Raw genomic sequence first — 16,562 nt, forward strand, 5'->3', positions numbered from 1 at the left:
GTATCTGAGGCCAGTCTCACCACAACTTAGCAGATGATGTCATCTACAGCACCTCACAGTAGCTTATATAGCTGACTGGACAGAATTGCAGAATCCATTCTTTTTTTAAATGAGCGGGCGCAAAACTATCCAACACATAATTAATATAAACTAAGATTTTGAGAGGGAGACAAAGTGTATGTACACCTCTTATATATATATATATATATATATATATATATATATATATATATATATATATATATATATATATATATATATATATATATATATATATATATATATATATATATATATATATATATACATATATATTGCTAGACATTTGATTTTTGGTACCAGTACATACAGAATGTTTTCCATAGAGCAGACACCCTCCCCAGCTGTAGACTCAGGTTGAACATCCTGTGGAGAGGTTGACACAGTTGTGCAGCACAGTCTTTAAGCAGCCTTGGACACACACCATCTGGGCCAACTGCCTTCCCAGAGCAAAGTCTCCCAAGCTCCAACATCACCCCTGTCTCTGTGACTGAGAAGGATACAGGTGCTAGAAGGGAAGTGGCTGCAGCTGTGGAGACGTGTAGGAGACAGAGGAGGACAAGAAGGAGCTATAGTGGGGATTTCCATATGTTGAGGAGAAGAAGGAGGAGCAGCAGTGGAAGTAGGTGTGTCCACAGTGTCAAATCTGTTGAAGAACAGGTTGAGTTCATCAGCCCTTTCCACATCACCCACTACTGACTCCCTTTTCTTTTTATTGTTATTTCTGGAGATGGTTAAGAGACACCAGACTTTGCAGCCACTTTCAGAGACACAGGCTCCAGAACGAACATACATACATACGATATTCTTATCATTAATTGCACTTTCACCTCGATTAGCTAACACAATGTACCAATAGAACACAGAAGTGATGGTTGCTGGAAATGGGCCTCTGTACTCCTATGTACATATTCCATTCAAAATCATCTGTTTCCAGCTAGAATAGTGATTTACCACATTGACAATGTCAAGACTGTATTTCTAGTAATTTTAATGTTGTCTTCATTGAAAAAAAACTGCTTTTCTTTCAAAAATAAGGACATTTCTAAGTCACCCCAAACTTCTGAACAGTAGTGTGTGTATATATATATCCATACACATACATACAGCTAACTGAAGGACCAACAACACACAAAGTAGTCAGTAGAAAAACATTTCACCATATACAACAAATAAGTCACAGGAACTAAAAGTACAACAGAACTGCCACGGTTCAGTTAACATGAGGATCATAATTCAGGCTTCCATCAGGTTTGATTCTATTCAAACTGCTGCATTCCCTAACTTTGTTGTAAACCTGCAGATTTAACGGTGCTGTTATTCAGGAAGAAAATGGCCTCGGTACAGTTGGATGATGTTCATTTTGTCGTTTCTTATTATAGAATAGCGTTTTGTTTTTTTTACTAACAACTGAATAAGTACGTTTTTTTTTTTTCTTTTTAACCTTGCTGACATGTTTCGACTGCATCTGCAGTCAAAAAGTATAAAAAGTATTGTTATTCTATAATGGTTATACTGTTACGTCATTTTCATGTTTTCATTTGCAGCTTTCATCAACTTCCTGCAATAAAAACCCAGAAAACACTTTATTCACTCTTTGGAAACAAAGACAGAACTTTTGTTAACCGTATTAAAGCTGGTTGTGTTGACTTGTTCAGTCAGTCAATCCTGCTGATGGACTTCAATCTCCTATCAACACATTCACTTCGTCCAAGTCAGGCTGTTGAAGCAGTAAATCAGCAATGTGGAGAAATACAGTAAAACTCTCCCTGACAGGATAGTCGTGGTAGAATGGGCAGAAAATGGTGATTAAATACAGCATTAGTTCAGAAATGCCTTCAGGGCCTCATCAACCAGAATTGTACAAATACAGAGTTTGTATCTAAATCTATACTGACTACGAGTAAGTAAAAAGAACCGTTTCAGCTTTAAATGGTAGCAAATCATTTTATTAAATGCTATATTCAAAGTTGAAATACAAAAGGCACTGAATTTTTGTTCTCCCAGTACAATCCATCCAGAAATGTGTGAATTAATAAAAAATGTTACATTACATAATGGGTGTAAAGTCGAACCTTGAATTAGACTGTTATCTAAAGCAAGAACATCACAGAAATCATCTGAATTGCTTAGAAATGCTGGCATACATGACATCCAAGCTGGTATTTAAACAGTACATCAAATAAACACACATAAGCATGCCTTTTAATATAGGAAATCACACAGAAAATATACACCAGTATGCAAATAATTTATAGCTTGGTGGTCGTCTTACAGGAGGTACAGAGAAGACGTTTAGGAGCAATACTTCTGTCAAGAAATGCAAGAATCTATGAGAAAAAGTGAAATGCAGTTCCATAGCTGAGTACTGGCGATGTGGAGACAGTGGATCTGCTTTTAGGAAGTTCAATGTTATGGCCAATTCACACAGCTCGGGATGAACATATAAAACAGACAAACACTGGACAAATCTGAGTGCAGAGATATTTTCTAATTATTCCTGATTCACAATTCTCGTCCTGCATCGATGTTAGTGTAAAGATCAGAAGAACAGGCTGATGACTGGCCTGACTTGGTCCATTGAAGCAAACTATAAGAAAGGATGTCAATCTACTTGGGAGGAAATACTCTTTTTTTTTTTTTTTTTTTTTTTATAGTCAGTACTGCTTTGGTCTCCTTAAAAAAACATTTGTGAGCAAGGCATTGAAAAGATGTAGCTGAAGCTGCTTCAATAACCAATAACATGATATTCCAAAAATATCAGTTGGATGGTTTATCAAGTAAATTAGGCCACAATTCTTATTGAAATTATACTCCTTCTATACTAAAGTAGATCTGAATTTGCGGTTTACAAGAATGAAATCAACTGACGTAAAATCCATTTCTCTCTGACTCCAAGTTGAAATGATTATTTACAGCAACATCCAAGTAATAACCAAAACTTTAAGGCTAGGCAGATTGTAATTAACCACAGGATCTGTTATCTTCCTCACTAGACTGAAATTGGCAGCACATAAAACCAAAGCTTTTTTCTAAACTGAGAAAGGCTTTTGAGTGAATACATGTCAATCAGTGACAAACACTTCATATTATATTACAGGATCAGGACCCATCATCAGTGTGGAAAATCACAAGCATGCTGAGCAAACATGAAGCTGTGTGACTGTGCACACACTGTCACGCACACTGACACACTCACACATTACACTGAAGAGTACTGAACCAAAAAGTGCACACAAAATATACAATGCCAAGATACTGTGAAATAGCCATCAGTCACTTCATTCATGCTTTACACCCCAGTCTGCACTTGATGTGCGACTTTCCCCTCCACAGCCTTCTACACTGACAGAGCCAGGCAATGTGGCTCTGCAGGCTGAATGGGAAAAGCAAAAGGTAAAATGGGGATTTACATGTGCACTGATGGTGGGGGTGAAAGGAGGGAGGTTACCAACGTAGCCTCACCTGGCTCAAGATCTGTACGTTATAAGGTCAGATTGTAATTTGCAGAAATCCAACCTCTGGCTCCAAATGACAGGAGCTGTTCCCAGAGTACCATCAACTCTCAGTACGAATCACTGCTAGTTTGATGCCTGCCAGCAAGTTCTCAGTGAACCTTAACTTCCTGATTTGTTTAGCTTTAGTTTTGTTAATTATGTACACCTGATAACATACAGACCTTGACCTGTCAAAAAGGAACTCTGCTTAGCTCAATCGACCATTAGTTGTTTCCCCGGAAGGCTCCCTGAGCAGCGGAGGAGGCTGCTCCAGCGGCAGCTGTTTGGAAAGTTTTACTGGTTAAGACGCCCTGCGAGAATTCCTGCTGGGCCTTCTGGAAACTGGCTCCGGTGCGGCGGTACATGCTGTGGACCTGAGGAGGAAGAAATTATGACAAAACGGTTGTCTTAGGTCACAGTGATGAAGAATAGTCACACTTAACGCAACTATTCAGGTTAAGTCTTTTTAAATCAAAACTCAAAACCTTCCTGTTTGAAATGGCTTTCAATACCTAGCGGCATGGTGATATTTTATTACTTTTATTTCTTTCAGATGTATATCTTAGTGCTGTTTTATTGCTGTTTATTTTATTGTCTTATGGTATATTTTACGGTGTGCACAGTGGCGTGGTGGTTAGCGTTTCTCGCCTTGCAGCTAGAAGATCCCTGGTTCACGTCCCGGCTTTCCCAGGATCTTTCTGCATGGAGTTTGCATGTTCTCCCTGTGCATGTCTGGGTTTCCTCCAGGTACTCCGGTTTCCTCCCACAGTCCAAAAATATGCTGAGGTTAATTGATTATTCTAAATTTGCGAGTGTGACTGTTTGTCCTGCTTTAAGTTACTGTATTGTTTTTAAGATATTCTCTTGTTTTTTACTGTGAAGCACTTTGGTCACCCTTTGGGGTGTTGTAAAGGGCTATAGAAATAAACTTTTGCGTTTGTGTTTCTGTTAAAACTCTGGCAGCTGCTGAAAGTGTTGGTGTCTGTCTTGGTGGTTTTATAAATGGATGCAGGAGATTTGAGCTATTAACATGTGTAATGAAACATTTTATTCACACCAGAAAACCAAATGACAAAGCATCACTATTTTGTGCTGCTAATACCCTACTCCATTTCTTCATTTGTGGTCTGATTAGCATAAATAACTGTACTACCGGGGTGGGGGGGTGGGGGGGTGTTATAGGTGCAATTTTAATCATAATAATTAGCTATGATTTGATAATCCATGTGAGATTATAATGGAATTTCATTCAATCCAAAGTTATTATCTGTAACCAAGACATTAAAATAATAAAAGAAGATCAAATTAAAGGCCATATTGGTCAAAACTCTCTACGCCAAAGTGCGTCTGAATGCAAACACTAATTTTAGGGTCATAATTTAAAGCTACTTGTTAAACACAAAAAACACAAAATTCTTACATGCAGGTTAAACAAACTCTATTCTACATTAGTGCAGAGAGGCAGCTGATAACCCACAAATTAAAATTATAAATACCAAGAGAAGTGAACCAGCCCTTACCATCTTCAGCAGGATGACAGACATGACGGCACAGATGGTGAAGAGAATGGCCACTATAATCATAATGGCTCCTGCTGCCTTGTGTTTACCGATGACAGAGAAGGCAGCGATCCAACCACTAGAGTCAACAAACATCACTGAGTTTGAGGTGATCTTATAAATGGCAATAGTTAAACTGGTCATTTTCAGCAGATCGAAACATCTGCATACAGGTACATACAGTATACATGCATTCTGTTTGTTTACATTTAGAGAGAGAAGAATAACATTAAAAAAGAATGTGAGAAGCTGGAAAGATACAAAAAGAACATGCAAAATGAGGAAACCTAATTTCAGCATGCATACATTTTCATATCACTATTCTTACATATTATAGACATTTTTACAGAAAGTGCCCTTCTAGTTTCAGAATAAAACTGCTACTGTGATTTGCATGTCATCTGCACAGGACAACACTAGCAAGTATCACAGAAATGCTTGATTGACTGTGTCTGTTTTGTTAATATCTAAAGTGCCATGATTACATGACAAGCATGAGGAGCCACACAGACAAGGATCACTGAGGAAAGTGCCATTTTGATATAAAAGGGCTATTTCTGTCTTCAACTTTGGCTTTTTTTAGAGTACACAACACTGGAGGAGTCTATGCACGCTCTACAGGTTAAAATGTAACATCAGAGTATATCAAAGCAAAAATCAGCTGAACGTTCACCCAGCCACCTGCACATGGGGCTCATTTCACAAAGTTATATGAACATTTTTTGTTAGACCTGTATTCTGGGTTTTTTAGGACATTTAAGTTAAAATAAGTGACAAATCTAGACAAGTTTTTTTTCTAAACATATTTACATTTAAATAAATGTTATAATTGTAGAAAGCTGTCTTAAAACGGGCTGCTGAAAGATGAAAGAGAAATAATGACAAAGACACCCAATGTAAAATGAAGTAAAAATTTAAATGGTCAAGGGTAAAAATAAAGTGTGTCACTACATGTGTGCTATAATAAGTGACCAGCTTAAACTCAGTTCAGCAGTCTGAAGGCAAAAGTCAGCTGACTCGGATGTGATATTCTCTGTTTAACCATTAACTTGCATTTACCAAGCCACAGTACAAGACAGAAATCAAGAAAACAAAACAAAGAGTGAGTGCTGGCAGGACGTAGCAGACAAAGTGAGCAGCAGAAACTTACAGAGTTATCAGCAGACAGAGAGGCAGCAGGCTAGAGGCTGAAGAATGGAAAGTCTGTCAGAAGAGATGAAAGATGCAGGAAATGAGGGAACGAAAACAGAGAGTGAGAGAACGGCAACTCACAGGCCAGCTGACTGGTATTAATTAAGATATTTAAGCAAGGAACCACAAGTAGTCAGTCAGGAGGACATGTCTTAAACGTATCTTGAATGCACCAATAAAACATAGAGAATTCTGTAAGTGTTAATGTGTTAAGTACTAGCTACTAATGAATGAATCAAGGTATGTGAGAACTGATTGCTAAATGTAGAACTATTCCTGCTAAAACTGTAATTCCCAACTTGACCTTAAACTTCATGTGGCATTCATTATTGAAGTGTGTAATTATCAAAAATAATTCTAATACCCACATTTTGAATTTTGGATACTACGTTCTGTAAAATGACACATAAAGCATGTGACTCACCTGTTGCCCCACTTAGGGATGCCTACAGACTGGATGATGAAGATCACCACTTGGCAGAAAAACACAAAGAAGAAGAAGAAGAAGCTGAAGGAGCTGTCAGTCCTAAACAAATAGAAAACAAATTGTGCATTAAAATTCCATATTTAGAAAATATTTGAAAACTGACTTCTCAGTTGCTTGGTTTTCAAAATACACCTTGATATGGTATTGTGTGTTACCATTTAGTGAATACATGTTGTTTATGTTGTTTCAGTACTTACAGAAAAAAAACAACACAATATCACACTAACACAATGGCCAAAATAATGAGTTAGAGCTGTGATGATTGTTTGACTAATCCATTAGTCAAGTGCCTGAAAATTATTAAGTTACTGTTCTGAAAATGAAATTAGCATTTCAGTCATTAATAAGTTGTGGATTTCACAATTTTCTTTGACACGATAAAGAACTAAACATCTTTGGATTTTCGACTGTTGAGCAAACAAAAACAAATCATTTACAAATTCATCAAACGACAACACACATTTTTCACTGTCCATTTACACTCTTCACTTACTGTCATTTTACTTCAAGGTGATTGCTGCAATAAAAGTCTGAATGTATTGAAATTGACAGTTTTAAGTTTGTTTGTAGCCGGTTTACCATTGTAAGGAGGTTAGGTGATAGCAACAAAACCAAGTCCTTTTGTTACTATGGTTTGCTGTAGTTTTACTAAAACTAGAATTCATCATCTGCCATCTCTGGACAGTCAGAAAGACTCACTTGAAGGCCTTATAGACGGGTCGGTACCAGCAGAGGAAGGAGCAGGGAGCGAAGAGGATGAGCCAAAGAATGGCGAGGCCAAAATCCATACCATAGGCCTGATCAGTGGTGAAGTAAGCCAGACAGGCCAGAAGGTTGAGGAACAGAGTCACACAGTTAACTGGAACAGAGGAGAGAGTCAATGATAGTAATATACAAGTAATTATATCAGCATCATCTTTGCATATATGGCAAAGAAAAACAAATCCGTGGAGGCTACAGTGATTTTGCAAACACTTTTGTCTACAGCAGCATATATTTTCATGTTTAATCTAAATTTTAATTTTGATATTCAGCTTCAAAAGAGACTGAAAAGTCTACAAGTTTTTACATTTTGTATGGTGAAAGGAAAGCAAGAGCCCACACAAATGTTACACAGATTCCTCTTGGGTGCAAAACTTATGTCATATTTCAATGTGAACTCACTTCAACTGTGTGGATGCACCACTAACAACCTGATGTACTTACACATCCAAAGATAGTACATCATCTTGCAGACCCTCTGGTACTCTGCAGGGATTTCCTCTGAGAAGTCCTGATAAAAACATGGTTTGATGGGGAAGCTTTTGGGAAGTGGAGGCCAGTTGTTCTCTTTACCTGTAGGGAAGAGAGACAATACCAGTTACTTTTTGAAACACAATATAAATCTGTTTTAAATGACGACTGTCCCTGAGAAAGAACTCCACATCCAGGTTTTTAATTAACAAAGAAATATTTTCTAATTGAGATAAAGTAACCCAGAAATATTTTGCATCATCAACTAAAAAAATCATGACCACAGTTTAGTAATTTCAGTATAACTGAGGGGTCAGCATACATGGAGGTCTTAGTTATTCAGTGCATGTCAACTCACAACATTCTAAAAAGCAACATTACACCTGTAGTTGGCCACGACTGCTACTAGCACAGTTTCATAATTTATATATGATTATGAATTTAATATGAATTTCATGCACTTGTTTGTGGCGGGCACAAACAACCCCTTGCAGACCTGCTAAATTGGATCTCAGAGCATTTTTCACAGCTTGTGTGCAAGGCTGTAATATTTCACAAAGCAAGTTTTACATTCCTCTTTGGCACACTTTGCACATATTTTTCCTGTCCTGTAAGTTATGCTACTTGTGTCTGTGCTGCAGGGAGGAGGGGTTTTGTCTTTAATGACCTGTCGGGCCTCTACTCTGTAGCTCCTGCTCTCTGCGGTCCAGCTCGGCAGCTTTTCTCTCCAGCTCTTCCTGCTGCCTCAGCAGGTTGGCCTGAGCTGCAGCAGCAGTTGCCTGAAAAAGAGAAGTCAGAAACACTTTGCTCAAGAAACACATTAGATGTACAGGAATTTATCTTGTTGACTTTACACAAACTGTGGGGGTTTTACAAACACTGCAAGGCAAAAATACCAAAAATGGTTCACTTCACACACCAGCATTATTTTATCAGCAATTTACATTTAACATCTAAGATTATGAATAAGCCACTGTGAGCTGTTACACATGTATGTGCCACTCTGCACATTGTGTTTATAAAGGCTTACTTGATTTTTTAAGGTCATTTTGCAGAAAATACTTATTTATTGTCACCATATGTGACGTCTGACTTGTAAGAAAAGGAAAGAACACAGATAATCTGTAATATAACAAGGAGCCACATTATAATATCCTGTAAACTGAGTAGATGTTGGTGTAGGCACCAAATGTTTTCAGGTGAAGCTTTGAGTGTCTGACTAGACAGTGATCAGTTACTGAACAGACAGCTCTTTAGCCACATCCAGTTATTACATAGTTGGGAGTTTACATACACTCATCATAGCCATGGATGCCATGGCAATAACTCCTTTTAACTGTTCTTTTTCTGGGCCAGAATGACTGTCTGACATACATCTTTAATAGAAAAGAAACCAAAGAAGTTTTAATGTATCTTTTGTTTTATGAAATCAACACAGGGGAAAAATATACTTACAGGGTCCTAAAATACATATAGTGGTGCCAATGTTTATCTTAAGGTCTCTAAGCAGGTTGCACTATGACCAGATTGTTTTGGTAGCCATCAACAAGCTTCTGGCACAACCCTTGTTGGATATTTGACTATCGTTCTTGGTAATTGGTAGAGTTCAGTTAAATCAGCTGGTTTCACAGGGTTCTTTCTTGAATGGCATCCCCTCAGTCCATAGTGATGCTTGACGGTGAACAGTGACACTGGACTTCCAGCAGCTATCAGTTCATGGAAGGTTTGTGCTATGATGGTTTCTGGGTTTTTCTGACCATCCAAATCAATTTACATTCAGCTGAGAGTGACACTTTAGGTCTTCTTCCAGACCTTGGCAAGGTGACTACACCTCCCAGTATTGTGTTCACATCAACATTTGTTTGAGATTGTGAGCTTGGAGTCTGCAGATGTTTAGAAGTGGCTCTAACGGACATTCCTGATTTGTGTAAATCTATGCCCTCTTTCTCAGATCTGTCCAGAACCCCTTTGGATTTTCCCACTGTACTGCATGTTGGTCAAAAAACACTTCTTATGCTGCCACACAGAAGCTGCCAGCTGCATTAAAACATGATCTACAGGATGTTGAGAGGTCATGGCGAATTGAAAGACATTTTGGAACTTTCACCACCACCACCGAATCAATAATGTAATTGGTGTTTGTGACCCTGTATGTGTCATTTAGCCATGTGTTCAATTCAGAAAACCCTAAATAAACTTAAACTTGCGCAAATAGTATTTTTTTTTTCATTAAAGATGTATTTGTACTATAATTCTGCCCCAGAAGAAGCACAGTTACAAGAAATCAGTTAGGTCCATGATGTATTCCATCCAGAACTCTCCTAAAAGTAAGCCACTAGAATGGTTATATGCTGCATGTCAAATGTTGCTGAACAGTTACTAAGTCAAATTGTGTCTTACTTGAGTCTGATTTAGGCGAGTATTGTCCTAGGAGGATTAAATGCCACATAATCTGTTCTTGACTTAAAGTATTTAACTATTGCCCTTGATATTCACTGCGTGTTCGCATAAGTCCATTATGTTCTGTGCTTATTTTGTGAAGTACTGAAAGATACAGCTACAGCAAATGTGGGAACAATAAGAAAGCACTAGTAAAATATAGATGGCACACATAAATAGGAGCAGTACACAGAAAACTTCTCTGTCTCATTTTAGTTCCATGTTGTATTTTTCTGCAGCAGATAGAAGTAGCAGCTTTGGCAAAAAGAATGTACATGTTCTCACCTGTGGACTGGGCTCTGTAGATGGCTGTAACACGGCAGGTTGGTAAGGAGACGTGGAGGCTGGAGTAGTGTGGGTAGCAAGGCCATCCTGAAATACGACAATAAGCACACACAGATGATGCTAATGCAATGATCACAAAATAAGATCAATAAAAGACAAGCAAGAAAATCAAGGGGGGTTAAAAGAGGAAAGAAATAAAGGGAACATATGAAGAGAAGAAAAAGAACATCCTAATCAGCAGTATACAAGCTGTAGACTAATAATATAAGGAGAGGGGGAGAAAAATGGAAGAGAAAATTGAGGAAAGAAGATTGCAAGGTTGATGAGAAGATTTTTAAAAAAAATCAAACTATGACAAAAGAGGAACAAAAGAAAAACCTGAGAAGAAAAAGAGAAGAACAGGGAATGGAGACAAAACAGAGGAGTAATCTTCCTCCTGTATTTCTACAAGCAGAGATACAATGAGATGTGAAAATCAATAAAACCAGGGGACAATGACTTACATTGGACTGGGCAGGGAAAGGGTTGTACTGGTCGACTGGGTCTATGCTGGAGTTGGTCACCTGAGTGACAGAAGGATCCTGGTGAACAAGGAAACATGTCACATTATCAAGTGATCATCATATAGCAAGCAACATATTTCAGCATGGGTCACATCAACTGAACCTTTAACTGTAAAATCTGAATCTCAATGAGTTTAAACTCGTTGGTATTTCTTGTCTTTTTGCCAGAAGCTGAAGGAACACGTTTAGGTACTCAAAGACACTGGTAAGAAAAAGACCTGGATAAAACTGCACATCTTCTATTAGCACTGAAGTGAATAAAATGGTTTAGCAAGAGCTGTGAGTTTGTTCAGAAGTACCCTACTTAATCTCTGAAACCCAAAAAGATACTTAATGCTGTTCATTTTATCACCAGAGTCTTGGAACTCTATTTTTTTTCTCCATTTCCTGGTATACACTTTGGGACACTCATAAAGCTATGTACCATAACATCCAGCCCATGTTATGATAACCTCTTAAGTTCCTGTTGAATCATTACCTCAATAAACCACCGGTAAACATTAAATGAGAACATGCAAGTAGGTTCACTGCTCTGTCTGACAGAGGCCAGTCTGCTACATTTGACGAAAACAAGGCTAGGCTGTGGCCCTGACAAAAGCCAAGAAAGCTCCTTACATTTTCAAAGAAATTCCACAACTTAATATGAAAATTTCTTTGAGCAAAAAAAAAAAATGTGAGCCTCAGATTTTTTTCTCTATTTTCTGACATTTTAGACACTCAACAAAGAGTCAGTTAATGACTATTATTATTATTATTATTATTATTATTATTATTATTACTATTAATATTATTAGTCGACAATGGAAATCCTAGTATGTGGCAGGTGCTTTGCCATGTGGTGGAGTGCAGTGCAATTTGGAGACTTGAAGTCCAAATAGAGCTGAACAATTTGGGGAAAAGATGAAGAACTAACTGCGACTGTTCTGGCAGATATTACAATTTTTCTGTGATTATATATTAAAAGTCTAGCCTCAGTTTGATAGTCACTCAGTGATAGATTTGACAGAGCATTGTCACATAATATACTATCAAAAGCGTACCTGTTACTCAATTATTAAAATTATTATTATCATAAAGTCACTGACACAACTTTAAATCAGGGGACAGGCACACTGCGTCATGTGTATTCTAAACTGCAGCCTTTTTGATTTGTTAATTGTATTGAGTCAAATCACAGTTTCATTTTGAAATCAATGAATTTATTAAGCCTCCCTGGAGCCACGCAAAAAAACACATCTTACAAGGTCTGATAATGACCCAGTAGCCTTTAATGTTCTGCAAGAAGCTGAGATTCTCTGAGAATTTTTCAAATTACCAGACAATCGTAGACTGAGATACATGTAAATAAACATCCTAATAATGCCATACTTGTTGAGCACTGTTTGTCTGAACATATCTCAACAACTATTTGCGTATTTACACTGGAGCACATTTTAATTGCATACATTTTATCTAATAATGCTGAAGTACAGTAAAGTCCAGAGCAATACTGCATCTTCCATCTATACAGAATAGATCTAGGTTATTGAAGGGCTTTTGCGTGATTAATGGGCAATTAAATCATCCAAAACAACAAGGAATTACCCAACACATCACTTACTGACCATGTGACTACAAGTATGATCTCATGGTTCCTTATCGGCTCTTGACACACCGGTAAGCTTTCCCAGCAGTAAACAGTGATGTGTGAACAGTTTCACTCCTTAACATTTGGCACAACATTAGAAACAAGTTGGTTCATTAAACAACTGAACTGAATAAACCTATGAACTTTAAAAAAAAAAAAAAAAAAAAAGAACTTCTGAACTTAAATGACCGTTGTCTTTTAAGAGGGAATTCCCTTGTTGCCTGTGGAGATATTCAAAATTTGATGCAAAACGTGTTTACCATATGTAATAGGCAGAAACATGTTCTGCTGACTCACAACTGCGAGGATTGCTTGTGTCCTTTGATGACACAGTACAGATGGTGAAAAATGAAGATGACAACAACCAGTAATCTTCACTGAAATAAGGACTAAGCTGGGACAAGTCAAAACAAGATGATGGCATGTTTAAAACAATAGCAAACAAGCGTGGAGAGACACAAAAACACCATTCCATAGACAATAATGTAAAGTTATAGTTTGATCATTTCTAAAAATCACTGACTCTATCAATAAAATACGAAAAATCAATTTGGGCTCGAATCAAAACAATATCCTGTTCTAAACATCTCTGTACCAGGAAACAGGACTTACCACTGATTGTTTAGGTGTGGCTGTTGAACTCATTTCATAACTGCAGTTGGATATTGCTGATAAATAGACTTAAGCCAGTCCACTCACATTGCACACACTGCTGTACACGGTACATTTTTGAGGAGGACAGCAGTTAACATTTTAATTTGAAGGTCACAAATGGTGCACACTTTTAGTTATTTTTTGATATCATGAAATTCAACCAAAGGCTGTTCACATATTATCTACTTTAACGTAACCACATACACAGACATATTTGACTAATACAACTTTGTCGTGAACTGATCTGTGTAGACAGACCTATTCCAGCTGCTACTGGGGTATTTATTCAGCCACTTCCACACCCATCAAACAAAGAGCGGGCTCCACTGACGTCACAGCTATTGTGCACCTGATATAATAAGTGTGACTCTCTGTTGACTGAATAAGTAACGGTGTAAATAATGTGTCTGAAATTATATAGAATAGTTTACATATTCTCTTAAGTTTGATTTGGTGTGCGATTTAAATTTCCTATTAAATATGCTGTACTGCACATAAAGCCTCGTTAACTTTGAACTCAGAATTTTTGTCTTATCCTGCAAGCTGCTGGTCTCTCTGCAATGTGCCACATTCCTTAATATTTTGTTCTTGACAAATGAGGCAAACTAGATTTGAAAAGACCTAACAACAGCAAGTGTGTTTGACATCAATAAAACAGGAAACAGCAAACAGTTTAAAGTTGATACTATGATGTACATTATATCCTATCTAGCAGAGTGTTGAAATGAAGTGTACTACTACTAGATGAGGTCACCTATTAACTTTCCATACTTACTAAATTGTTAGATTTTTACTCACCTTTTATATCACACACCAACCCTTTCCTAGATTTCTGTTACATTTTTGGTGTGACCAAAATGTCACATTTCTAACTCTCTTATCAAACCCCAATCATGATGCGTTTAGCCCGCAAATTTTCAAGTTTATCTACTTCATACAAGGTTGATATGTCTAAGGCTTTGCAGATACTACGAAAATAAAACAAGGCTTATATTATGACTGCATATGTATTTAGTTAAAAATAAAAATCATCTTAAAAAATAGGCAATTAAAAAATGGTTACATTTTGTTAAAGTAGTATTCCCCTATTTTTGGAGGTTGACATTTCCATTTTTGTGTGTAACATGCTAGATGTGGAGTTTAAAATAAAATAAGTGTAAATCTTTGCAAAATACCATCAAGTATATATATGTATATATAGAGTCTTCATTTACATTAGGGCCATTTTTTCTTTTAATACATTTCTTGAAAACTTTTGTCAGGTACAACATTAAAGATCCTCTCTGGTGAAAAAAAAAAATTTTTAAATTTTGGTAAAAATCTATATCATGTTCTACATACTAGAAGACATTACCAGCAAAATAAGCACTCAGCACAACCGCTGAGCATTTCCATCTTAAAACTGCCACACGTAACACATCAAAGGAAACAATCATGTCAACTTGCACGGTGGCGCTTTCTGTATCATTAGTCTTCTTCAGAATCAGTTTCCAGCTTGAATAGGTATGGCTGAATTACCCCAATATTACAACATGTCATTGTGTACCAACTAGAGCAGTTTTAAAGTGTTTGATCAGAGTTGTAGGTGAGCTGTAGTGAGTGTGGAAGGGTGAGGGGAGAGAGACAGACCTGTACATTGTAGAGGAGGAAATTAACTGGAATTACATCAAAAATATTTAAAGTTTGGAACGGATCATTTTCATGAAAAACATGTAAATATCCAATTTTGCTACACAAAGATGAGTTTTAACAACCAGAGAGGAAACCACTGCAAAGATCCATGTTAAGAGAGTAGAAATGATATTGAAAATGTATTCTCAAATTTAGTCTGATTTGAAGTGTGAGATGAATGATGCAAGAGTAATGTAATTTCCAGTGCATTGCAATCCAGTAAGTCTGTAAATTTGATTTTACATTAATTTCTAAGTAGGTTAAGAAATATTTTTTGTCTGTAGGTCAGTCACATTAACATAAAAGGAATGGGTAAAAGGCCTTCTTCAGACCAGTCGATGATACGAACTGCTGTGGGTGGATAAAGTGTATCTGGATTCCATACATTTTTAGGACGCAAACACAGTGAAACTGCAGAGCTTTTTATAGACCGAATGAACTACTAGGCTACATCCTGTAGTATACAAATTCTCTTCAAAGAGCAAAGCAGCAGCATCACTGTAGGTGACATTACAGAACGCCAACATAATTTGAAATCATGCCCAATGTATTACAAACACACATAAAGATGTCGTTTTAAAGTAAATACTAACAGTGGTAATGTGGCTAAAAAGATTTGACACACATTCCTAGTTGGCTAGAGCGCAACTTCCTGCAAATGAACTCGAAGGCTACCCCACCTTCTTTGCTAACAGAGCTCGCTGATTGGTTAAAATGCTGTCAATCATGCCATTTAGACGAATAGCTTTCAACAGCGCAGAAGTAAGTCCCACCCCCACATCCACCCGACAAGTTTCCTGGCGTGCTAGCTACTTTCTAACGAATGATATGTCAGCAACCAGCCTCGGCTGTGTCCGTCCAGCTGTTGAAACACACACTTACGTTGAAAGGGTTGTCGCTGACAGGCGCAGCGAACGGGTTGTTATCAAAGTCCGACATTTTGAAAAGTCTGCGAGGTGTTTTATCCTCTGAAAGCGGAACAGACAACAAACTCTTCTCAGTCGCTTCTATCGCCCGTCCTACCCACTTCCTCGATCGAAGTTGAGCGCGCAGGCGCACTGAGCCGGTGGCGCAATGACGCGTGCATCAGGTGGCACACGTCTATCGGCGCGCGACACTTACAAGTATTCACAGCAAGAAGACTTTAGGAAATATTACATGGAATTAAATGTGGTCTCATCAAAACTAATGTTAAAAACAATTACAACATGTCATTGTGTACCATCATGTACAAACGTAAAACATCTTCTAAAAAGACTGCACATTTACATGTCTAACATGCAACACAATAAGCATAAAATATATATTTTTAAGGTA

The 16,562-nt window shown here is 37.4% G+C and overlaps 1 protein-coding gene across 1 annotated transcript; it reads right to left on the minus strand.

Moving 5' to 3' along the window:
- Positions 1 to 1,972: 1,972 nt before the first annotated feature.
- On the minus strand, positions 1,973 to 16,287 carry scamp2 (secretory carrier membrane protein 2). Its single transcript, XM_023272640.3, has 9 exons — positions 16,128 to 16,287; positions 11,234 to 11,311; positions 10,731 to 10,817; positions 8,674 to 8,785; positions 7,980 to 8,108; positions 7,473 to 7,632; positions 6,711 to 6,812; positions 5,057 to 5,174; positions 1,973 to 3,910 (listed from the first exon to the last, which is right to left on the minus strand). The coding sequence occupies exons 1-9, from the start codon at positions 16,182 to 16,184 to the stop codon at positions 3,761 to 3,763; spliced, it is 993 nt and encodes a 330-aa protein (XP_023128408.1). The 5' UTR covers positions 16,185 to 16,287; the 3' UTR covers positions 1,973 to 3,760.
- Positions 16,288 to 16,562: the final 275 nt, after the last annotated feature.

Source organism: Amphiprion ocellaris, chromosome 3 (genome assembly GCF_022539595.1).
Source record: "Amphiprion ocellaris isolate individual 3 ecotype Okinawa chromosome 3, ASM2253959v1, whole genome shotgun sequence".
NCBI lineage: Eukaryota > Metazoa > Chordata > Actinopteri > Pomacentridae > Amphiprion > Amphiprion ocellaris.